A 27956-nucleotide genomic window follows, 5' to 3' on the forward strand; every position below is an offset into this window, starting at 1 on the left:
TTTTCAAATTATTTCTGGGTCTGTGTAATCTGAGGGAAATATGTGTCTCTAATATGGTCATACATTTGTCAGGAGGTTAGGAAGTGCAGCTCAGTTTCCACCTCATTTTGTGAGCAGTGTGCACATAGCCTGTCTTCTCTTGAGAGCCAGGTCTGCCTTCTCAATAGCAAGGCTATGCTCACTGAGTCTGTACATAGTCAAAGATTTCCTTAAGTTTGGGTCGGTCACATTGGTCAGATATTCTGCCACTGTGTCCTCTCTGTTTAGGGCCTAATAACATTCTAGTTTGCTCTATTTTTTGGTAAATTCTGTCCAATGTGTCAAGTAATTATCTTTTTGTTTTATCATGATTTGGTGGGGTCTAATTGTGTTGCTGTTCTGGGGTTCTGTGGGGTCTGTTTGTGTTTGTGAACAGAGCCCCAGGACCAGCTTGCTTAGGGGGTTCTTCTCCAGGTTCATCTCTCTGTAGGTGATGGCTTTGTTATGGAAGGTTTGGTAATTGCTTCCTTTTAGGTGGTTGTAGAATTGAATGGCTCTTATCTGGATTTTTATAATTAGTGTGTATTGGCCTAATTCTGCTCTGCATGCATTGTTTGGTGTTTTATGTTGTAGACAAAGGATATTGTTGCAGAATTCTGCATGCAGTCAGATGGTGTTTCTCTCCTCTCTCTCTCTCATTTCTCTCCTCGCTCTCTCTTCTTTCTCTCGTTTCTCTCCTCTCCCCTTTCTCTCGTTTCTCTCCTCTCTCTCGTTTCTCCCCTCTCTCGTTTCTTGTTTCTCTCCTCTCTTTCTCTCTCTCTCTCTCTCTCTCTCTCTCTCTCTCTCTCTCTTTCTCTTTCTCTCTCTCTTTCTCTCTCTCTTTCTCTCTCTCTCTCTCTCTCTCTCTCTCTCTTCTCTCTCTCTTTCTCTCTCTCTTTCTCTTTCTCTTTCTCTTTCTCTTTCTCTTTCTCTTTCTCTTTCTCTTTCTCTTTCTCTCTCTCCTCTGTCTCGTTTCTCTCCTCTCTCTCTCTCTCTCCTCTGTCTCGTTTCTCTCCTCTCTCTCTCTCTCTCTCTCGTTGGGAATCGCTTCTTTTTTGAAGCGAGGTTGTAGAATTTAACGTCTCTTTTATGGATTTTGATAATTAGCGTGATTCGGCCTAATTCTGCTCTGCATGCATTGTTTGGTTTTACGTTGTACACGGAGGATATTTTTGCAGAATTCTGCAGGCAGAGTCTCAATTTGGTGTTTGTCCCATTTTGTGAATTCTTGGTTGGTGAGCAGGACCCCAGACCTCACAACCATAAAGGGCAATGGGTTCTATAATTGATTCAAGTATTTTTAGCCAGATCCAAATTGGTATGTCAAATTTTATGTTCCTTTTGGTGGCATAGAAGGCCCTTCTAGCCTTGTTTCTCAGATTGTTAAACTGTAGACATTTGACTTCAGATTCTAGTAGGGTGAGGCCGGGTGCTGCAGACTGTTCCAGTGCCATCGCCAATTCATGAATATATATGTTGAAGAGGGTGGGGCTTAAGCTGCATCCCTGTCTTACCCCACGGCCCTGTTGAAAAATCTGTTTTTTGGGGGGGGTTTTGCCAATTTTAACCTCACACTTGTTGTTTGTGTACATGGATTTATAATGTCGTATGTTTTTCCACCAACACCACTTTCCATCAATTTGTATAGCAGACCCTCATGCCAAATTGAGTCAAAAGCTTTTTTGAAATCAACAAAGCATGAGAAGACCTATCCTTTTTTTGGTTTGTTTGTTTGACAATTTGGGTGTGCAGGGTGAATATGTGATCTGTCGTACGATCATTTGGTAAAAAGCCAATTTGACATTTGCTCGGGATATTGTTTTCACTGAGGGAATTTAGGAGTCTGCTGTTAATGATAATGCAGAGGATTTTCCAAAAGTTGCTGTTGTTGCTTATCCCAAGGCAGTTATTGGGGTTGAATTTGTTTCCACTTTTGTGGATTGGGGTGATCAGTCCTTGGTTCCAAATATTGGGGAAGATGCCAGAGCTGAGGATGATGTTAAAGAGTTTAACTATAGCCAATTGGAATTTGTGGTCTGTATATTTTATCATTTCATTGAGGATACCATCAACACCACAGGCCTTTTTGGGGTTGGGGGTTTTTATTTTGTCCTGTAATTCCTTCAATGTAATTGGAGAATCCAGTGTGTTCTGGTAGTCTTTAATAATTGATTCTAAGATTTGTATTTGATCATGTATATGTTTTTGCTGTTTGTTCTTTGTTATAGAGCCAAAAGATTGCCTCTCTCCCTCTCTCTCCCTCTCATAATGCATATCCTCTCTCTCTCTTATAATGCCTGACCTCTCTCTTTCTCACTCTCTCAATGCCTGTTTTCTCTCTCTCTCTCTCTCACAATGCCTGGCCTCTTTCTCTCACAATGCCTGGCCTCTCTCTCACAATGCCTGGCCTCTCTCTCACAATGCCTGGCCTCTCTCTCTCACAATGCCTGGTCTCTCTCTCACAATGCCTGGTCTCTCTCTCACAATGCCTGGCCTCTCTCTCACAATGCCTGGCCTCTCTCTCACAATGCCTGGCCTCTCTCTCTCAATGCCTGGCCTCTCTCTCTCAATGCCTGGCCTCTCTCTCTCACAATGCCTGGCCTCTTTCTCTCACAATGCCTGGCCTCTCTCACTCTCTCACAATGCCTGGCCTCTCTCACTCTCTGAACACAGTGTGTTCTGCTCCGTGTGTGTGTGTGTGTGTGTGTGTGTGTGTGTGTGTGTGTGTGTGTGTGTGTGTGTTGCTCTGAGCAAGGCTGTCCCGGGCAAAGGCTGGAACAGACACACAGAGACAGGAAGTCAACTTTGACCCCTGTTACTCTGTGTCTTCGCCCTCAGTCTGCGCTGGCCAGGGCCACACTCTCACAGAAGGGTAACTCCCAAATTGCACCCTAATCCTTATATAGTGCACTACAGAGCCCTATGGGCCCCAGTCAAAATTAGTGCGCTAAATAGGGAATAGGTTATCGTTTTGTTAAACGCAGCTGGAGCATCAAACGCATCGCAACGCTTGTTCTGTTTTGGAGCAGAAATACAAGTTAGTTTCAACTGGATAACAGAAATACCGTGTGGGTTTAGAGAAACCAAACTCGCCTCGTGTTATGTGATGATGATCATCCTCTCCTCTCCTCTCCTCTCCTCTCCCTCTCCCTCTCCCTCTCCCTCTCCCTCTCCCTCTCCTCTCTCCCCAGGGTGTTCATTTGAGACCAGCAGCCATCACCGTCCGATCTATTTCAACAACCAAGGCCAGTCTGTGGAGTGTGTCAACGATGGCTTCAGTTCTTACCTGGTGAGACTTTCAGAAATACTCAACTAATTATTTATTTTTACCCCTTTTTTCCCATCAAGCCTAGTCCTGCTCTAGACAGGATGGATAACATCTCTACTAGTGTTCCTCAAGCTTAGTCCTGCTCTAGACAGGATGGATAACATCTGTACTAGTGTTCCTCAAGCCTAGTCCTGCTCTAGACAGGATGGATAACGTCTGTACTAGTGTCCCTCAAGCCTAGTCCTGCTCTAGACAGGATGGTATGATAACGTCTGGCCACTCTACCATAAAGGCCTGATTGGTGGAGTGCTGCAGAGATGGTTGTCCTTCTGGAAGGTTCTCTCATCTCCACAGAGGAACTCTGGAGCTCTGTCAGAGTGACCATCGGGTTCTTGGTCACCTCCCTGACCAAGGCCCTTCCCCCCGATTGCTCAGTTTGGCCGTGCGGCCAGCTCTAGGAAGAGTCTTGGTGGTTCCAAACTTCTTCCATTTAAGAATGATGGAGGCCACTGTGTTCTGGGGGACCTTCAATGCTGCAGAAATGTTTTGGTTCCCTTCCCCAGAAATTTGCCTCGACACTACCTGTCTCGGAGCTCTACGGGAAATTCCTTCAACTTCATGGCTTGGTTTTTGATCGATGGAAATCGAAATCGAGCTCAATTTTGAGTCTCATAGCAAAGGTTCTGAATACTTTTGTAAATAAGGTATTTCAGTTTTTTATTTTTAATACATTTCTAAAAAACTGTTTTTGCTTTGTCATTATGGGGTATTGTGTGTAGATTAATGAGGGAAAACAATTATTTAATCCATTTTAGAATAAGGCTGTAATGTAAAAAAAAATGAGGGAAAAGTCAAGGGGTCTGAATACTTACCAAATGCACTGTAAATACAATGAAATTGAAAAAGGATGTAATTATTTCAATTTCAATTTTTTTTTTTACAGTTCCCTTATGCCACCACTTGGCACTGTGCCTACGCTTGGTCATCACACTCTCAAGCATACATCTTGATACATCTCACACTTTGCTTGGAAATGATCCCACGCTCCCAACGAATGGTTTATGCACAGATTTGTGCCTATGCATGATTGATAAATGAGACCCCTGGACTGATTTTTATCATGTTGTTGATTTCTGATTGTTAGTTTTTTTGTATGTGCTTTGTTTTTCTCACAATCATGACTGCATATCTAAGATAATGATGTCGGAGATAATGATGTCAGAGATAATGATGTCGGATAATGGTGTCGGAGATAATGATGGCGGAGATAATGATGACGGAGATAATGATGACGGAGATAATCATGTCTAAGACAATCCCCATGACTTTCACTGTCTGTTTCTTGTCAGAGAACAAAGGCCCCTCTGACACGTTCGGACAGCGGTGACTCGGAGGACAACTATGTGCCTATGAACCCAGGCTCGTCTCCCCTCAACGCCGCCCAGGCGGACAGCCCCAAAAATATCTACATCCCCATGAGCCCCGGGCCGCACCACTTTGACTTCCCAGGGTTCTCGGCCACGCTACCCGCCCGGAAGGGAAGTACCGCCTCGCTGTGTCACCGACCGGGGAGGCTGAGTGACGTCACTCCACCACCTATAAATCGCAACCTCAAACCCAACAGGAAATGTGAGTGTCATGTCTTAGTCGATGTGGCTTTCGGTGTTCTCCTCTTTTAGAGTCATGATACCAAACTGTCATATTATGTCATATTATACATTCTTAGTGTATCATATTGTTCTTTTGTAACACTTTTTTCTGATTTCTGTCTAAACCCAACACCCTCTACATTCAGATGTAATATGATTTCTGTCTAAACCCAACACCCTCTACATTCAGATGTAATATGATTTCTGATTTCTGTCTAAACCCAACAGCCCTCTACATTCAGATGTAATATGATTTCTGATTTCTGTCTAAACCCAACACCCTCTACATTTAGATGTAATATGATTTCTGATTTCTGATTTCTGTCTAAACCCAACACCCTCTACATTTAGATGTAATATGATTTCTGTCTAAACCCAACAGCCCTCTACATTCAGATGTAATATGATTTCTGATTTCTGTCTAAACCCAACAACCTCTACATTCAGATGTAATATGATTTCTGATTTCTGTCTAAACCCAACACCCTCTACATTCAGATGTAATATGATTTCTGATTTCTGTCTAAACCCAACAGCCCTCTACATTTAGATGTAATATGATTTCTGATTTCTGTCTAAACCCAACAACCTCTACATTCAGATGTAATATGATTTCTGTCTAAACCCAACAACCTCTACATTCAGATGTAATATGATTTCTGTCTAAACCCAACACCCTCTACATTCAGATGTAATATGATTTCTGATTTCTGTCTAAACCCAACACCCTCTACATTCAGATGTAATATGATTTCTGATTTCTGTCTAAACCCAACACCCTCTACATTCAGATGTAATATGATTTCTGTCTAAACCCAACACCCTCTACATTCAGATGTAATATGATTTCTGTCTAAACCCAACACCCTCTACATTCAGATGTAATATGATTTCTGATTTCTGTCTAAACCCAACACCCTCTACATTCAGATGTAATATGATTTCTGTCTAAACCCAACAGCCCTCTACATTCAGATGTAATATGATTTCTGATTTCTGTCTAAACCCAACACCCTCTACATTCAGATGTAATATGATTTCTGATTTCTGTCTAAACCCAACACCCTCTACATTTAGATGTAATATGATTTCTGTCTAAACCCAACAGCCCTCTACATTCAGATGTAATATGATTTTTGATTTCTGTCTAAACCCAACACCCTCTACATTTAGATGTAATATGATTTCTGATTTCTGATTTCTGTCTAAACCCAACACCCTCTACATTCAGATGTAATATGATTTCTGTCTATATCCAACAGCCCTCTACATTCAGATGTAATATGATTTCTGATTTCTGTCTAAACCCAACACCCTCTACATTTAGATGTAATATGATTTCTGATTTCTGTCTAAACCCAACACCCTCTACATTTAGATGTAATATGATTTCTGTCTAAACCCAACAGCCCTCTACATTCAGATGTAATATGATTTCTGATTTCTGTCTAAACCCAACACCCTCTACATTTAGATGTAATATGATTTCTGATTTCTGATTTCTGTCTAAACCCAACACCCTCTACATTCAGATGTAATATGATTTCTGATTTCTGTCTAAATCCAACAGACAATGAAGTTGTTTTGTTTCTTTATGTCCTCAGCCAAGCCGACACCTCTGGATCTGAGGAACAATGGCATCATTGATGAGCTCCCATTTAAGAGTCCAATCACCATGTCCTGGACCCGACCCATGTGAGTCCCAAATCAGTTATACTAGCTACCTGACCCATGTCCCATATCAGTTATACTAGCTACCCATGTCCCATATCAGTTATACTAGCTACCTGACCCATGTCCCATATCAGTTATACTAGCTACCTGACCCATGTCCCATATCAGTTATACTAGCTACCCATGTCCCATATCAGTTATACTAGCTACCTGACCCATGTCCCATATCAGTTATACTAGCTACCTGACCCATGTCCCATATCAGTTATACTAGCTACCTGACCCATGTCCCATATCAGTTATACTAGCTACCTGACCCATGTCCCATATCAGTTATACTAGCTACCCATGTCCCATATCAGTTATACTAGCTACCTGACCCATGTCCCATATCAGTTATACTAGCTACCCATGTCCCATATCAGTTATACTAGCTACCTGACCCATGGCCCATATCAGTTATACTAGCTACCTGACCCATGGCCCATATCAGTTATACTAGCTACCTGACCCATGTCCCATATCAGTTATACTAGCTACCTGACCCATGTCCCATATCAGTTATACTAGCTACCCATGTCCCATATCAGTTATACTAGCTACCTGACCCATGTCCCATATCAGTTATACTAGCTACCTGACCCATGTCCCATATCAGTTATACTAGCTACCTGACCCATGTCCCATATCAGTTATACTAGCTACCTGACCCATGTCCCATATCAGTTATACTAGCTACCCATGTCCCATATCAGTTATACTAGCTACCCATGTCCCATATCAGTTATACTAGCTACCTGACCCATGTCCCATATCAGTTATACTAGCTACCCATGTCCCATATCAGTTATACTAGCTACCCATGTCCCATATCAGTTATACTAGCTACCTGACCCATGGCCCATATCAGTTATACTAGCTACCTGACCCATGGCCCATATCAGTTATACTAGCTACCTGACCCATGTCCCATATCAGTTATACTAGCTACCTGACCCATGGCCCATATCAGTCATCCATCCTATTGGATTCAGACTGCTGTCACTCCAGGTATAAACGTAGAACTCACAAACCTTGTTTTAAATAGATGAGTAGTGAGAACTGCAAGGATACTCTAGACTAAAACATTACATTTTATATCCAAAGCGACGTTCAGTCGGTGCATTCGTCATAGCCATTGTTTTATAGTCAAAAAATGCTATTCAAGGTTTGAATATGCTCTTTAGTCACAAATATATTATGAAGAGGTCCTTGCTCTTCCTTATTTTAGTTAGACTCACAGTCTTCTCTCCTCCCAGGCCTCCTGGGAGGAGAGAAGTGGTACTGCCATAGGGGTCAGAATGTGGAGTCAGTCCTCTCTCTTCTCTCTCCTCCCAGGCCTCCCTGGTCTCAGTAGTACTGCCATAGGGGTCAGAATGTGGAGTCAGTCACAGTCCTCTCTCTTCTCCCAGGCCTCCCTGGTCTCAGTGGTACTGCCATAGGGGTCAGAATGTGGAGTCAGTCCTCTCTCTTCTCTCTCCTCCCAGGCCTCCCTGGTCTCAGTAGTACTGCCATAGGGGTCAGAATGTGGAGTCAGTCACAGTCCTCTCTCTTCTCCCAGGCCTCCCTGGTCTCAGTGGTACTGCCATAGGGGTCAGAATGTGGAGTCAGTCCTCTCTCTTCTCTCTCCTCCCAGGCCTCCCTGGTCTCAGTAGTACTGCCATAGGGGTCAGAATGTGGAGTCAGTCACAGTCCTCTCTCTTCTCCCAGGCCTCCCTGGTCTCAGTGGTAATGCCATAGGGGTCAGAATGTGGAGTCAGTCCTCTTTCTCCTCCCAGGCCTCCCTGGTCTCAGTAGTACTGCCATAGGGGTCAGAATGTGGAGTCAGTCCTCTCTCTTCTCTCTCCTCCCAGGCCTATGAACTCAGGTGGCATGTCCTCCCAGCACTGCAGACCCATCTCCACCCAGAGTATCACCAGCACTGACTCCGCAGACAGCGAGGAGAACTACGTAGCCATGGTGAGTCCCTACAACAGGACAAATGCACCCTATACCCTATGTAGTTCACTACTTTTCATCCGTGCCCTATAGGGAATAGGGTGCCATTTGGGATGCATGTCTTTATGATTGAATTGTATCCTATGTTTACCCATTAACATGGCCTCAGTTTATCCTGGACATGTTCCATGGAAACATTATAAACTTCCTGTCCCTGTACAGTGCATTTGGAAAGTATTCAGACCCCTTGACTTTTTCCACATTTTGTTATTTTACAGCCTTATTCTACAATTCAATTGATTAATAAAAAATAACAAATTATAATAATGATGTCATTATGGGGTATTGTGATGTCATTATGGGGTATTGTGATGTCATTATGGGGTATTGTGATGCCATTATGGGGTATTGTGATGCCATTATGGGGTATTGTGATGCCATTATGGGGTAATGTGTGGAGATTGATGAGGGGAAAAAAGTTATTTAATCAATTTTAGAATAAGGCTGTAACGTAACAAAATGTGGAAAAAGTCAAGGGGTCTGAATACTGTATAGTGTATTTGTCTTGGTTAATGAGTGTTTTACCTTTGTGTGGGCCGCAGTAAGTCTAGAAGAGGGTTACTATGAAGTATCTAAGGTATATCTACAGTCCAGGGTTACTATAAATGAATTCAAGTGTTACCCATGTGTGTGTTTACACGCCCCCTCTTCTTCTCTGCCCTCCATCAGCAGAACCCAGCGTCTACCTCTCCAGCAGTGAGTGGCACCAGCAGCCCCGCCCCTAGGAAGTGTGGTAATGTGGACTACCTAGCTCTGGACTTCCAGCCGGGCTCCCCCAGTCCACACAGAAAGGTACACACACACACCCCCGCCACACTGATCCTAAACACGGGGGCCCCAAGGGGGCCCCACAGGGGTGCGTGCTCAACCCCCTCCTGTACTCCCTGTTCACTCACGTCTCCAACTCAATCATCATGTTTGCTGACGACACAACAGGCGTAGGCTTGATTACTAACAACAATGAGACAGCCTAAAGGGAGAAGGTGGGAGCTCTGGTGGAGTAATACCAGGGAAAAATAACCTCTCCCTAAACATCAACAAAACGAAGGAGCTGATCGTGGACTACAGGAGACGGCATCCACATCGACGGGCCGCAGCGGAGAGGGTCAAAAAGCTTCGTTCCTCGGCGTACACATCACTGAAGACCCGAAATGGTCCCTTCACACGGACAGTGTGGTGAAGAAGGCGCAACAGGCATCTTCTACGTTAGGAGGTGGAAGAAATTTGTCTTTGCTCCTAAAACCCTCAGAAACTTCTTCTATAGAAGAAGAGGTGGATGTACAAACACACTCATTCACAAACACTTGTATGCATTGTGAAAGGTCTTGGGTGCCTCAATGAATAAAAAAAAAAGCATAAAATAACTTTGGGTTGTATCACCGCCTGGTACGGCAACTGCACTATCCGCAACCGCAGGGCTCTCCAGAGGGTGGTGCAGTCAGCCCAATACACCACCGGGGGCAAACTATCTGCCCTCCAGGACACCAACAGCACCCGATGTCACAGGAAGGGCCAAGAAGATCATCAATGACATCAACCACCCGAGCCACGGCCTGTTCACCCCGCTATCATCCAGAAGGAGGGGACTGTACAGGTGCATCAAAGCTGGGAACAAGAGTCTGATAAACAGCTTCAATCTCCAGCCATCAGACTGTTAAACAGTCACCACTAGTCAGCTTCTGCCCACTAAAAGGAAGGAGATACCTAGTCAGTTGTCCAACTGAATGCATTCAACTGAAATGTGTCTTCCGCATTTAACCCAACCTCTCTGAATCAGAGAGGTAAGGGGGGGGGGCTGTCTTAATCGACATCCACGTCATCGGCGCCCAGGGAGCAATTGTTGTTTGGGGGTTCGAACTTCTTGCGGATCTGTGGGACGCTAATTAAATTACTATAAATATTTAACTTTCATGAAATCACAAGTGCAATACATCAAAATAAAGCTTACCTTGTTGTTAATCTAGCCGCCGTGTCAGATTTCAAAAAGGCTTTACGGCGAAAGCAAACCATGCGATTATCTGAGATAAGCGCCCAGCACACAAAAGCATAACAAATCATTTTTAACCAGGGAGTTGCGACACGAAAAATAGCGATATAATAAATGCCTTACCTTTGAAGATCTTCTTCTGTTGGCACTCCAAAAGGTCCCAGTTACATTACAAATGGTCCTTTTGTTCGATAATGTCCTTTATATCCATAAAAACTCAGTTTAGCTGGCACGCTTCAATCAATGATTCACTCGGTTTCCCTCCTTCAAAATGCATACGAAATGAATCCAAAACGTTACCAATAAACTTATCCAAACAAGTCAATCAATGTTTATAATCAAACAATAGGTACCCTAATATGTAAATAAACGATCAAATTTAAGATGGAGAATCGTTATTGTCTTTACCGGAGAAAAATACCAAAGAACGCGCTCTCATTCACGCACTTGGAAACACTACAGCCAAAATGGGAGCTACCTAGAAAAACTACAATTTCTGGCTAATTTTTCCAAAAACCAGCCTGAAACTCTTTCTAAAGACTGTTGACATCTAGTGGAAGCCCTAGGAACTGCAATCGGGCACGATTTCGCCCTATTATAAAAGAGTCAGCCATTGAAATAAGTGGTAGGATGATTTTTTGGGGGGGGATGGTTTGTCCTCGGGGTTTCGCCTGCCATTTCAGTTCTATTATACTCACAGACATTATTGTAACAGTTTTAGAAACTTTAGAGTGTTTTCTATCCAAATCTACCAATTATATGCATAGCCTAGCTTCTGGGCCTGAGAAGCAGGCAGTTTATTTTGGGCACGCTTTTCATCCGGACGTCAAAATACCGCCCCCTAGCCCAAAGAGGTTTTAACTACCTTGCTCAAGGGCAGACCGGCGGATTTTCCGGCTCAGGGATTCGATCCAGCAACCTTTCGGTTACTGGCCCAACGTTCTAAACTGCTAGTACCTTGCCCTGAACCTTAGACACTTACAAGCCGGCTACCACTCGGTACTCTACCCTCCATCTTAGAGACCTGCTGCCCGGTGTATCTAGTCATTCAACACGGGTCAATTGAATAATGTCTACATACTGTTTTACACACTTTATATCTATATACTGTATTCTAGCCAAGGCTCATCCTATATAACTACCACTATACACACCATCCTATATAACTACTGTCTATACTGTCTATACACACCATCCTATATAACTACTGTCTATATACACCATCCTATATAACTACTGTCTATACTGTCTATACACACCATCCTATATAACTACTGTCTATACACACCATCCTATATAACTACTGTCTATACACACCATCCTATATAACTACTGTCTATACACACCATCCTATATAACTACTGTCTATACACACCATCCTATATAACTACTGTCTATACACACCATCCTTTATAACTACTGTCTATATACACCATCCTATATAACTACTGTCTATACACACCATCCTATATAACTACCGCTATACACACCATCCTATATAACTACTGTCTATACTGTCTATACACAATATCTTATATAACTACTGTCTATACACACCATCCTATATAACTACTGTCTATACTGTCTATACACACCATCCTATATAACTAACACTATACACACCATCCTATATAACTACTGTCTATACTGTCTATACACACCATCCTATATAACTACCACTATACACACCATTCTATATAACTACTGTCTATACACACCATCCTATATAACTACCGCTATACACACCATCCTATATAACTACTGTCTATACTGTCTATACACACCATCCTATATAACTACTGTCTATACACACCATCCTATATAACTACTCTCTATACTGTCTATACACACCATCCTATATAACTACTGTCTATACACACCATCCTATATAACTACTGTCTATACACACCATCCTATATAACTACTGTCTATACACACCATCCTATATAACTACTGTCTATACAGTCTATACACACCATCCTATATAACTACTGTCTATACAGTCTATACACACCATCCTATATAACTACTGTCTATACTGTCTATACACACCATCCTATATAACTACTGTCTATACTGTCTATACACACCATCCTATATAACTACTGTCTATACACACCATCCTATATAACTACTGTCTATACTGTCTATACACACCATCCTATATAACTACTGTCTATATACACCATCCTATATAACTACCGCTATACACACCATCCTATATAACTACTGTCTATACTGTCTATAAACACCATCCTATATAACTACTGTCTATACACACCATCCTATATAACTACTGTCTATACTGTCTATATACACCATCCTGTATAACTACTGTCTATACACACCATCCTATATAACTACTGTCTATACTGTCTATACACACCATCCTATATAACTACTGTCTATACACACCATCCTATATAACTACTGTCTATACTGTCTATACACACCATCCTATATAACTACTGTCTATACTGTCTATACACACCATCCTATATAACTACTGTCTATACACACCATCCTATATAACTACTGTCTATACACACCATCCTATATAACTTCTGTCTATACACACCATCCTATATAACTACTGTCTATACACACCATCCTATATAACTACTGTCTATACTGTCTATACACACCATCCTATATAACTACTGTCTATACACACCATCCTATATAACTACTGTCTATAATGTCTATAAACACCATCCTATATAACTACTGTCTATACACACCATCCTATATAACTACTGTCTATACTGTCTATACACACCATCCTATATAACTACTGTCTATACTGTCTATGCACACCATCTTATATAACTACTGTCTATACTGTCTATACACACCATCCTATATAACTACTGTCTATACTGTCTATACACACCATCCTACATAACTACTGTCTATACTGTCTATGCACACCATCCTATATAACTACTGTCTATACTGTCTATACACACCATCCTTTATAACTACTGTCTATACACACCATCCTATATAACTACTGTCTATACACACCATCCTATATAACTACTGTCTATACACACCATCCTATATAACTACTGTCTATACACACCATCCTATATAACTTCTGTCTATACACACCATCCTTTATAACTACTGTCTATACTGTCTATACACACCATCCTATATAACTACTGTCTATACACACCATCCTATATAACTACTGTCTATACAGTCTATACACACCATCCTATATAACTACTGTCTATACAGTCTATACACACCATCCTATATAACTACTGTCTATACTGTCTATACACACCATCCTATATAACTACTGTCTATACACACCATCCTATATAACTACTGTCTATACACACCATCCTATATAACTACTCTCTATACTGTCTATACACACCATCCTATATAACTACTGTCTATATACACCATCCTATATAACTACCGCTATACACACCATCCTATATAACTACTGTCTATACTGTCTATAAACACCATCCTATATAACTACTGTCTATACACACCATCCTATATACTACTGTCTATACTGTCTATATACACCATCCTGTAAACTACTGTCTATACACACCATCCTATAAACTACTGTCTATACTGTCTATACACACCATCCTATATAACTACTGTCTATACACACCATCCTATATAACTACTGTCTATACTGTCCATACACACCATCCTATATAAACTACTGTCTATACTGTCTATACACACCATCCTATATCACTACTGTCTATACACACCATCCTATATAACTACTGTCTATACACACCATCCTATATAACTACTGTCTATACACACCATCCTATATAACTACTGTCTATACTGTCTATACACACCATCCTATAGAACTACTGTCTATACACACCATCCTATATAACTTCTGTCTATACACACCATCCTATATAACTACTGTCTATACACACCATCCTATATAACTACTGTCTATACTGCCTATACACACCATCCTATATAACTACTGTCTATACACACCATCCTATATAACTACTGTCTACACTGTCTATAAACACCATCCTATATAACTACTGTCTATACACACCATCCTATATAACTACTGTCTATACACACCATCCTAAATAACTACTGTCTATACAGTCTATACACACCATCCTATATAACTACTGTCTATACAGTCTATACACACCATCCTATATAACTACTGTCCTATACTTCTATACACACATCCTATAAACTACTGTCTATACTGTCTATACACACCATCCTATAAATACTGTCTATACACACCATCCTATATAACTACTGTCTATACACACCATCCTATATAACTACTGTCTATACACACCATCCTATATAACTACTGTCTATACTGTCTATACACACCATCCTATATAACTACTGTCTATACACACACCCTCCTATATAACTACCGCTATACACACCATCCTATATAACTACTGTCTATACTGTCTATAAACACCATCCTATATAACTACTGTCTATACACACCATCCTATATAACTACTGTCTATACTGTCTATACACACCATCCTATATAACTACTGTCTATACACACCATCCTATATAACTACCGCTATACACACCATCCTATATAACTACTGTCTATACTGTCTATAAACACCATCCTATATAACTACTGTCTATACACACCATCCTATATAACTACTGTCTATACTGTCTATATACACCATCCTGTATAACTACTGTCTATACACACCATCCTATATAACTACTGTCTATACTGTCTATACACACCATCCTATATAACTACTGTCTATACACACCATCCTATATAACTACTGTCTATACTGTCTATACACACCATCCTATATAACTACTGTCTATACTGTCTATACACACCATCCTATATAACTACTGTCTATACACACCATCCTATATAACTACTGTCTATACACACCATCCTATATAACTTCTGTCTATACACACCATCCTATATAACTACTGTCTATACACACCATCCTATATAACTACTGTCTATACTGTCTATACACACCATCCTATATAACTACTGTCTATACACACCATCCTATATAACTACTGTCTACACTGTCTATACACACCAGCCTATATAACTACTGTCTATACTGCCTATACACACCATCCTATATAACTACTGTCTATACACACCATCCTATATAACTACTGTCTACACTGTCTATACACACCATCCTATATAACTACTGTCTATACACACCATCCTATATAACTACTGTCTATACACACCATCCTATATAACTACTGTCTATACTGTCTATACACACCATCCTATATAACTACTGTCTATACACACCATCCTATATAACTACTGTCTACACTGTCTATACACACCATCCTATATAACTACTGTCTATACTGTCTATACACACCATCCTATATAACTACTGTCTATACACACCATCCTATATAACTACTGTCTACACTGTCTATACACACCATCCTATATAACTACTGTCTATACACACCATCCTATATAACTACTGTCTATACACACCAATCCTATATAACTACTGTCTATACTGTCTATACACACCATCCTATTTAACTACTGTCTATATACACCATCCTATATAACTACCCGCTATACACACCATCCTATATAACTACTGTCTATACTGTCTATAAACACCATCCTATATAACTACTGTCTATACACACCATCCTATATAACTACTTTCTATACTGTCTATACACACCATCCTATATAACTACTGTCTATACTGTCTATGCACACCATCCTATATAACTACTGTCTATACTGTCTATGCACACCATCCTATATAACTACTGTCTATACTGTCTATACACACCATCCTATATAACTACTGTCTATACTGTCTATACACACCATCCTACATAACTACTGTCTATACTGTCTATGCACACCATCCTATATAACTACTGTCTATACTGTCTATACACACCATCCTTTATAACTACTGTCTATACACACCATCCTATATAACTACTGTCTATACACACCATCCTATATAACTACTGTCTATACACACCATCCTATATAACTTCTGTCTATACACACCATCCTTTATAACTACTGTCTATACTGTCTATACACACCATCCTATATAACTACTGTCTATACACACCATCCTATATAACTACTGTCTATACACACCATCCTATATAACTTCTGTCTATACACACCATCCTTTATAACTACTGTCTATACTGTCTATACACACCATCCTATATAACTACTGTCTATACACACCATCCTATATAACTACTGTCTATACAGTCTATACACACCATCCTATATAACTACTGTCTATACAGTCTATACACACCATCCTATATAACTACTGTCTATACACACCATCCTATATAACTACTGTCTATACTGTCTATACACACCATCCTATATAACTACTGTCTATACACACCATCCTATATAACTACTGTCTATACACACCATCCTATATAACTACTCTCTATACTGTCTATACACACCATCCTATATAACTACTGTCTATATACACCATCCTATATAACTACCGCTATACACACCATCCATATAACTACTGTCTATACTGTCTATAAACACCATCCTATATAACTACTGTCTATACACACCATCCTATATAACTACTGTCTATACTGTCTATATACACCATCCTGTATAACTACTGTCTATACACACCATCCTATATAACTACTGTCTATACTGTCTATACACACCATCCTATATAACTACTGTCTATACACACCATCCTATATAACTACTGTCTATACTGTCTATACACACCATCCTATATAACTACTGTCTATACACACCATCCTATATAACTTCTGTCTATACACACCATCCTATATAACTACTGTCTATACACACCATCCTATATAACTACTGTCTATACACACCATCCTATATAACTACTGTGTATACACACCATCCTATATAACTACTGTCTACACTGTCTATACACACCATCCTATATAACTACTGTCTATACACACCATCCTATATAACTACTGTCTATACACACCATCCTATATAACTACTGTCTATACTGTCTATACACACCATCCTCTATAACTACTGTCTATATACACCATCCTATATAACTATCGCTATACACACCATCCTATATAACTACTGTCTATACTGTCTATAAACACCATCCTATATAACTACTGTCTATACACACCATCCTATTTAACTAATGTCTATACTGTCTATACACACCATCCTATATAACTACTGTCTATACTGTCTATGCACACCATCCTATATAACTACTGTCTATACTGTCTATACACACCATCCTATATAACTACTGTCTATACTGTCTATACACACCATCCTATATAACTACTGTCTATACTGTCTATGCACACCATCCTATATAACTACTGTCTATACTGTCTATACACACCATCCTTTATAACTACTGTCTATACACACCATCCTATATAACTACTGTCTATACACACCATCCTATATAACTACTGTCTATACACACCATCCTATATAACTACTGTCTATACACACCATCCTATATAACTTCTGTCTATACACACCATCCTATATAACTACTGTCTATACTGTCTATACACACCATCCTATATAACTACTGTCTATACACACCATCCTATATAACTACTGTCTATACTGTCTATACACACCATCCTATATAACTACCGCTATACACACCATCCTATATAACTACTGTCTATATTTTCACCATCCTGTATAACTACTGTCTATACACACCATCCTATATAACTACCGCTATACACACCATCCTATATAACTACTGTCTATACTGTCTATAAACACCATCCTATATAACTACTGTCTATACACACCATCCTATATAACTACTGTCTATACTGTCTATATACACCATCCTGTATAACTACTGTCTATACACACCATCCTATATAACTACTGTCTATACTGTCTATACACACCATCCTATATAACTACTGTCTATACACACCATCCTATATAACTACTGTCTATACTGTCTATACACACCATCCTATATAACTACTGTCTATACTGTCTATACACACCATCCTATATAACTACTGTCTATACACACCATCCTATATAACTACTGTCTATACACACCATCCTATATAACTTCTGTCTATACACACCATCCTATATAACTACTGTCTATACACACCATCCTATATAACTACTGTCTATACTGTCTATACACACCATCCTATATAACTACTGTCTATACACACCATCCTATATAACTACTGTCTATACTGTCTATAAACACCATCCTATATAACTACTGTCTATACACACCATCCTATATAACTACTGTCTATACTGTCTATACACACCATCCTATATAACTACTGTCTATACTGTCTATGCACACCATCTTATATAACTACTGTCTATACTGTCTATACACACCATCCTATATAACCTACTGTCTATACTGTCTATACACACCATCCTATATAACTACTGTCTATACTGTCTATACACACCATCCTATATAACTACTGTCTATACTGTCTATACACACCATCCTTTATAACTACTGTCTATACACACCATCCTATATAACTACTGTCTATACACACCATCCTATATAACTACTGTCTATACACACCATCCTATATAACTACTGTCTATACACACCATCCTATATAACTTCTGTCTATACACACCATCCTTTATAACTACGTTCTATACTGTCTATACACACCATCCTATATAAACTACTGTCTATACACACCATCCTATATAACTACTGTCTATACAGTCTATACACACACATCCTATATAACTACTGTCTATACAGTCTATACACACCATCCTATATAACTACTGTCTATCTGTCTATACACACCATCCTATATAACTACTGTCTATACACACCATCCTATATAACTACTGTCTATACACACCACCTATATAACTACTCTCTATACTGTCTATACACACCATCCTATATAACTACTGTCTAATATACACCATCTATATAAACTACCGCTATACACACCATCCTATATACTACTGTCTATATGTCTAATAACACCATCCTATATAACTACGGTCTATACACACCATCCTATATATACTTACTGTCTATAATCTGGCCTATATACACCATCCTGTATAACTACTGTCTATACACATACACACCATCCTATATAACTACTGTCTATACACACCATCCTATATAACTACTGTCTATACTGTCTATACCACCCCATCCTATATAAACTACTGTCTATACTGTCTATACACACATCCTATATAACTACTGTCTATACACACCAGCCTATATAACTACTGTCCTATACACACCATCCTATATAACTACTGTCTATACACACCATCCTATATAACTACTGTCTATACGTCTATACACACCATCCTATATAACTACTTGTCTAGACACACCATCCTATATAACGTCTGTCTATACACACCATCCTATTATAACTACTGTCTATACACACCATCCTATATAACTACTGTCTATACTGCCTATACACCCATCCTATATAACTACTGTCTATACACACCATCCTATATAACTACTGTCTACACTGTCTATACACACCATCCTATATAACTACTGTCTATACACACCATCCTATATAACTACTGTCTATACACACCATCCTAAATAACTACTGTCTATACAGTCTATACACACCATCCTATATAACTACTGTCTATACAGTCTATACACACCATCCTATATAACTACTGTCTATACTGTCTATACACACCATCCTATATAACTACTGTCTATACTGTCTATACACACCATCCTATATAAATACTGTCTATACACACCATCCTATATAACTACTGTCTATACACACCATCCTATATAACTACTGTCTATACACACCATCCTATATAACTACTGTCTATACTGTCTATACACACCATCCTATATAACTACTGTCTATATACACCATCCTATATAACTACCGCTATACACACCATCCTATATAACTACTGTCTATACTGTCTATAAACACCATCCTATATAACTACTGTCTATACACACCATCCTATATAACTACTGTCTATACTGTCTATACACACCATCCTATATAACTACTGTCTATATACACCATCCTATATAACTACCGCTATACACACCATCCTATATAACTACTGTCTATACTGTCTATAAACACCATCCTATATAACTACTGTCTATACACACCATCCTATATAACTACTGTCTATACTGTCTATATACACCATCCTGTATAACTACTGTCTATACACACCATCCTATATAACTACTGTCTATATCTGTCTATACACCATCCTATATAACTACTGTCTATACACACCATCCTATATAACTACTGTCTATACTGTCTATACACACCATCCTATATAACTACTGTCTATACTGTCTATACACACCATCCTATATAACTACTGTCTATACACACCATCCTATATAACTACTGTCTATACACACCATCCTATATACTTCTGTCTATACACACCATCCTATATAACTACTGTCTATACACACCATCCTATATAACTACTGTCTATACTGTCTATACACACCATCCTATATAACTACTGTCTATACACACCATCCTATATAACTACTGTCTACACTGTCCTATACACACCATCCTAACTACTTCTATAACACATCCTATAACTACTGTCTAACTGTCTATACACACCAGCCTATATACTACTGTCTATACTGTCTATACACACCATCCTATATAACTACTGTCTATACACACCATCCTATATAACTACTGTCTACACTGTCTATACACACCATCCTATATAACTACTGTCTATACACACCATCCTATATAACTACTGTCTATACACACCATCCTATATAACTACTGTCTATACTGTCTATACACACCATCCTATATAACTACTGTCTATACACACCATCCTATATAACTACTGTCTACACTGTCTATACACACCATCCTATATAACTACTGTCTATACTGTCTATACACACCATCCTATATAACTACTGTCTATACACACCATCCTATATAACTACTGTCTACACTGTCTATACACACCATCCTATATAACTACTGTCTATACACACCATCCTATATAACTACTGTCTATACACACCATCCTATATAACTACTGTCTATACTGTCTATACACACCATCCTATTTAACTACTGTCTATATACACCATCCTATATAACTACCGCTATACACACCATCCTATATAACTACTGTCTATACTGTCTATAAACACCATCCTATATAACTACTGTCTATACACACCATCCTATATAACTACTTTCTATACTGTCTATACACACCATCCTATATAACTACTGTCTATACTGTCTATGCACACCATCCTATATAACTACTGTCTATACTGTCTATGCACACCATCCTATATAACTACTGTCTATACTGTCTATACACACCATCCTATATAACTACTGTCTATACTGTCTATACACACCATCCTACATAACTACTGTCTATACTGTCTATGCACACCATCCTATATAACTACTGTCTATACTGTCTATACACACCATCCTTTATAACTACTGTCTATACACACCATCCTATATAACTACTGTCTATACACACCATCCTATATAACTACTGTCTATACACACCATCCTATATAACTTCTGTCTATACACACCATCCTTTATAACTACTGTCTATACTGTCTATACACACCATCCTATATAACTACTGTCTATACACACCATCCTATATAACTACTGTCTATACACACCATCCTATATAACTTCTGTCTATACACACCATCCTTTATAACTACTGTCTATACTGTCTATACACACCATCCTATATAACTACTGTCTATACACACCATCCTATATAACTACTGTCTATACAGTCTATACACACCATCCTATATAACTACTGTCTATACAGTCTATACACACCATCCTATATAACTACTGTCTATACTGTCTATACACACCATCCTATATAACTACTGTCTATACTGTCTATACACACCATCCTATATAACTACTGTCTATACACACCATCCTATATAACTACTGTCTATACACACCATCCTATATAACTACTCTCTATACTGTCTATACACACCATCCTATATAACTACTGTCTATATACACCATCCTATATAACTACCGCTATACACACCATCCTATATAACTACTGTCTATACTGTCTATAAACACCATCCTATATAACTACTGTCTATACACACCATCCTATATAACTACTGTCTATACTGTCTATATACACCATCCTGTATAACTACTGTCTATACACACCATCCTATATAACTACTGTCTATACTGTCTATACACACCATCCTATATAACTACTGTCTATACACACCATCCTATATAACTACTGTCTATACTGTCTATACACACCATCCTATATAACTACTGTCTATACACACCATCCTATATAACTTCTGTCTATACACACCATCCTATATAACTACTGTCTATACACACCATCCTATATAACTACTGTCTATACTGCCTATACACACCATCCTATATAACTACTGTCTATACACACCATCCTATATAACTACTGTCTACACTGTCTATACACACCATCCTATATAACTACTGTCTATACACACCATCCTATATAACTACTGTCTATACACACCATCCTATATAACTACTGTCTATACTGTCTATACACACCATCCTCTATAACTACTGTCTATATACACCATCCTATATAACTATCGCTATACACACCATCCTATATAACTACTGTCTATACTGTCTATAAACACCATCCTATATAACTACTGTCTATACACACCATCCTATTTAACTAATGTCTATACTGTCTATACACACCATCCTATATAACTACTGTCTATACTGTCTATGCACACCATCCTATATAACTACTGTCTATACTGTCTATACACACCATCCTATATAACTACTGTCTATACTGTCTATACACACCATCCTATATAACTACTGTCTATACTGTCTATGCACACCTATATAACTACTGTCTATACTGTCTATACACACCATCCTTTATAACTACTGTCTATACACACCATCCTATATAACTACTGTCTACACAACATCCTAATATAACTACTGTCTATACACACCATCCTATATAACTACTGTCTATACACACCATCCTATATAACTTCTGTCTATACACACCATCCTATATAACTACTGTCTATACTGTCTATACACACCATCCTATATAACTACTGTCTATACACACCATCCTATATAACTACTGTCTATACTGTCTATACACACCATCCTATATAACTACCGCTATACACACCATCCTATATAACTACTGTCTATATTTTCACCATCCTGTATAACTACTGTCTATACACACCATCCTATATAACTACTGTCTATACTGTCTATACACACCATCCTACATAACTACTGTCTATACTGTCTATGCACACCATCCTATATAACTACTGTCTATACTGTCTATACACACCATCCTTTATAACTACTGTCTATACACACCATCCTATATAACTACTGTCTATACTGTCTATACACACCATCCTATATAACTACTGTCTATACACACCATCCTATATAACTTCTGTCTATACACACCATCCTTTATAACTACTGTCTATACTGTCTATACACACATCCTATATAACTACTGTCTATAACACACCATCCTATATAACTACTGTCTATACAGTCTATACACACCAATCCTATATAACTACTGTCTATACAGTCTATACACACCATCCTATATAACTACTGTCTATACTGTCTAATACACACCATCCTATATAACTACTGTCTATACACACCATCCTATATAACTACTGTCTATACACACCATCCTATATAACTACTCTCTATACTGTCTATACACACCATCCTATATAACTACTGTCTATATACACCATCCTATATAACTACCGCTATACACACCATCCTATATAACTTACTGTCTATACTGTCCTATAAACACCATCCTATATAACTACTGTCTATACCACCATCCTATATAACTACTGTCTATACTGTCTATATACACCATCCTGTATAACTACTGTCTATACACACCATCCTATATAACTACTGTCTATACTGTCTATACACACCATCCTATATAACTACTGTCTATACACACCATCCTATATAACTACTGTCTATACTGTCTATACACACCACCCTATATAACTACTGTCTATACACACCATCCTATATAACTACTGTCTATACACACCATCCTATATAACTACTGTCTATACACACCATCCATAAACTACTGTCTACACTGTCTATACACACCATCCTATATAACTACTGTCTATACACACCATCCTATACTCTGTCTATACACACCATCCTATATAATACTGTCTATACGTCTATACACACCATCCTATATACTGTCTATATACACCATCCTATATAACTAATCGCTATACACACCATCCTATATACACTACTGTCTACTGTCTATAAACCCATCCTATATAACTACTGTCTATACACCCATCCTATTTAACTGTCTATACTGTCTATACCACCATCCTATATAACTACTGTCTATACTGTCTATGCACACCATCCTATATAACTACTGTCTATACTGTCTATAACACACCATCCTATATAACTACTGTCTATACTGTCTATACACACCATCCTATATAACTACTGTCTATACTGTCTATGCACACCATCCTATATAACTACTGTCTATACTGTCTATACACACCATCCTTTATAACTACTGTCTATACACACCATCCTATATAACTACTGTCTATACACACCATCCTATATAACTACTGTCTATACTGTCTATACACACCATCCTATATAACTACTGTCTATACACACCATCCTATATAACTACTGTCTATACTGTCTATACACACCATCCTATATAACTACTACCGCTATACACACCATCCTATATAACTTACTGTCTATATTTTCACCATCCTGTATAACTACTGTCTATACAACCCATCCTATATAACTACTGTCTATACTGTCTATGCACACCATCCTATATAACTACTGTCTATACTGTCTATACACACCATCCTATATAACTACTGTCTATACTGTCTATACACACCATCCTATATAACTACTGTCTATACTGTCTATGCACACCATCCTATATAACTACTGTCTATACTGTCTATACACACCATCCTTTATAACTACTGTCTATACACACCATCCTATATAACTACTGTCTATACACACCATCCTATATAACTACTGTCTATACACACCATCCTATATAACTACTGTCTATACACACCATCCTATATAACTTCTGTCTATACACACCATCCTATATAACTACTGTCTATACTGTCTATACACACCATCCTATATAACTACTGTCTATACACACCATCCTATATAACTACTGTCTATACTGTCTATACACACCATCCTATATAACTACCGCTATACACACCATCCTATATAACTACTGTCTATATTTTCACCATCCTGTATAACTACTGTCTATACACACCATCCTATATAACTACTGTCTATACTGTCTATGCACACCATCCTATATAACTACTGTCTATACTGTCTATACACACCATCCTATATAACTACTGTCTATACTGTCTATGCACACCATCCTATATAACTACTGTCTATACTGTCTATGCACACCATCCTATATAACTACTGTCTATACTGTCTATACACACCATCCTTTATAACTACTGTCTATACACACCATCCTATATAACTACTGTCTATACACACCATCCTATATAACTACTGTCTATACACACCATCCTATATAACTACTGTCTATACACACCATCCTATATAACTTCTGTCTATACACACCATCCTTATAACTACTGTCTATACTGTCTATACACACCATCCTATATAACTACTGTCTATACACACCATCCTATATAACTACTGTCTATACTGTCTATACACACCATCCTATATAACTACCGCTATACACACCATCCTATATAACTACTGTCTATATTTTCACCATCCTGTATAACTACTGTCTATACACACCATCCTATATAACTACTGTTTATACACACCATCCTATATAACTACTGTCTATACACACCATCCTATATAACTACTGTCTATACACACCATCCTATATAACTACTGTCTATACTGTCTATACACACCATCCTATATAACTACTGTCTATACACACCATCCTATATAACTACAGTCTATACACATCATCCTATATAACTACTGTCTATACTGTCTATACACACCATCCTATATAACTACTGTCTATACACACCATCCTATATAACTACTGTCTATACTGTCTATACACACCATCCTATATAACTACTGTCTATACTGTCTATAAACACCATCCTATATAACTACTGTCTATACACACCATCCTATATAACTACTGTCTATACACACTATCCTATATAACTACTGTCTATACACACCATCCTATATAACTACTGTCTATACTGTCTATACACACCATCCTATATAACTACTGTCTATACTGTCTATACACACCATCCTATATAACTACTGTATTTATAACTACTGTATTTATATAGCCCTTCTTACATCAGCTGATGTCACAAAGTGCTGTACAGAAACCCAGCCTAAAACCCCAAACAGCAAGCAATGCAGGTGTAGAAGCACGGTGGCTAGGAAAAACTCCCGAGAAAGGCCAGAACCTAGGAAGAAACCTAGAGAGGAACCAGGCTATGAGGGGTGGCCAGTCCTCTTCTGGCTGTGCCGGGTGGAGATTATAACAGCACATGGCCTAGATGTTCAAATGTTCATAAATTACCAGCATTGTCAAATAATAATAATCATAGTAGTTGTCGAGGGTGCAACAAGTCAGTAACACAAGAGTAAGTGTCAGTTGGCTTTTTCATAGCCGATCTTTGAGAGTATCTCTACCGCTCCTGCTGTCTCTAGAGAGTTGAAAACAGCAGGTCTGGGACAGGTAGCACGTCCGGTGAACAGGTCAGGGTTCCATAGCTGCAGGCAGAACAGTTGGAACTGGAGCAGCAGCATGGCCAGGTGAACTGGGGACAGCAAGGAGTCATCAAGCCAGGTAGTCCTGAGGCATGGTCCTAGGGCTCAGGTCCTCCGAGAGAGAGAAAGAAAGAAAGAAAAAGAGAGAATTAGAGAGAGCATATTTAAATTCACACAGGACACCGGAAAAGACAAGAGAAGTACTCCAGATGTGACAGACTGACCCTAGCCCCCCGACACATAAACTACTGCAGCATAAATACTGGAGGCTGAGACAGGAGGGGTCAGGAGACAC

General features: G+C 38.7%; 1 protein-coding gene across 2 annotated transcripts in view; it reads left to right on the plus strand.

Moving 5' to 3' along the window:
* Positions 1-27956, plus strand: part of gab2 (GRB2-associated binding protein 2) — a gene marked incomplete at its 5' end in the record, with an annotated part of 92562 nt that overhangs the window by 57866 nt on the left and 6740 nt on the right. For both annotated transcript variants that reach the window (XM_029716068.1, XM_029716069.1), the window contains 5 exon segments: positions 3210-3307; positions 4636-4915; positions 6540-6630; positions 8502-8607; positions 9316-9438. In XM_029716068.1, the coding sequence (XP_029571928.1) occupies positions 3210-3307; positions 4636-4915; positions 6540-6630; positions 8502-8607; positions 9316-9438 (698 nt within the window).

This window comes from Salmo trutta, chromosome 26 (genome assembly GCF_901001165.1).
Source record: "Salmo trutta chromosome 26, fSalTru1.1, whole genome shotgun sequence".
NCBI classification, from domain to species: domain Eukaryota; kingdom Metazoa; phylum Chordata; class Actinopteri; order Salmoniformes; family Salmonidae; genus Salmo; species Salmo trutta.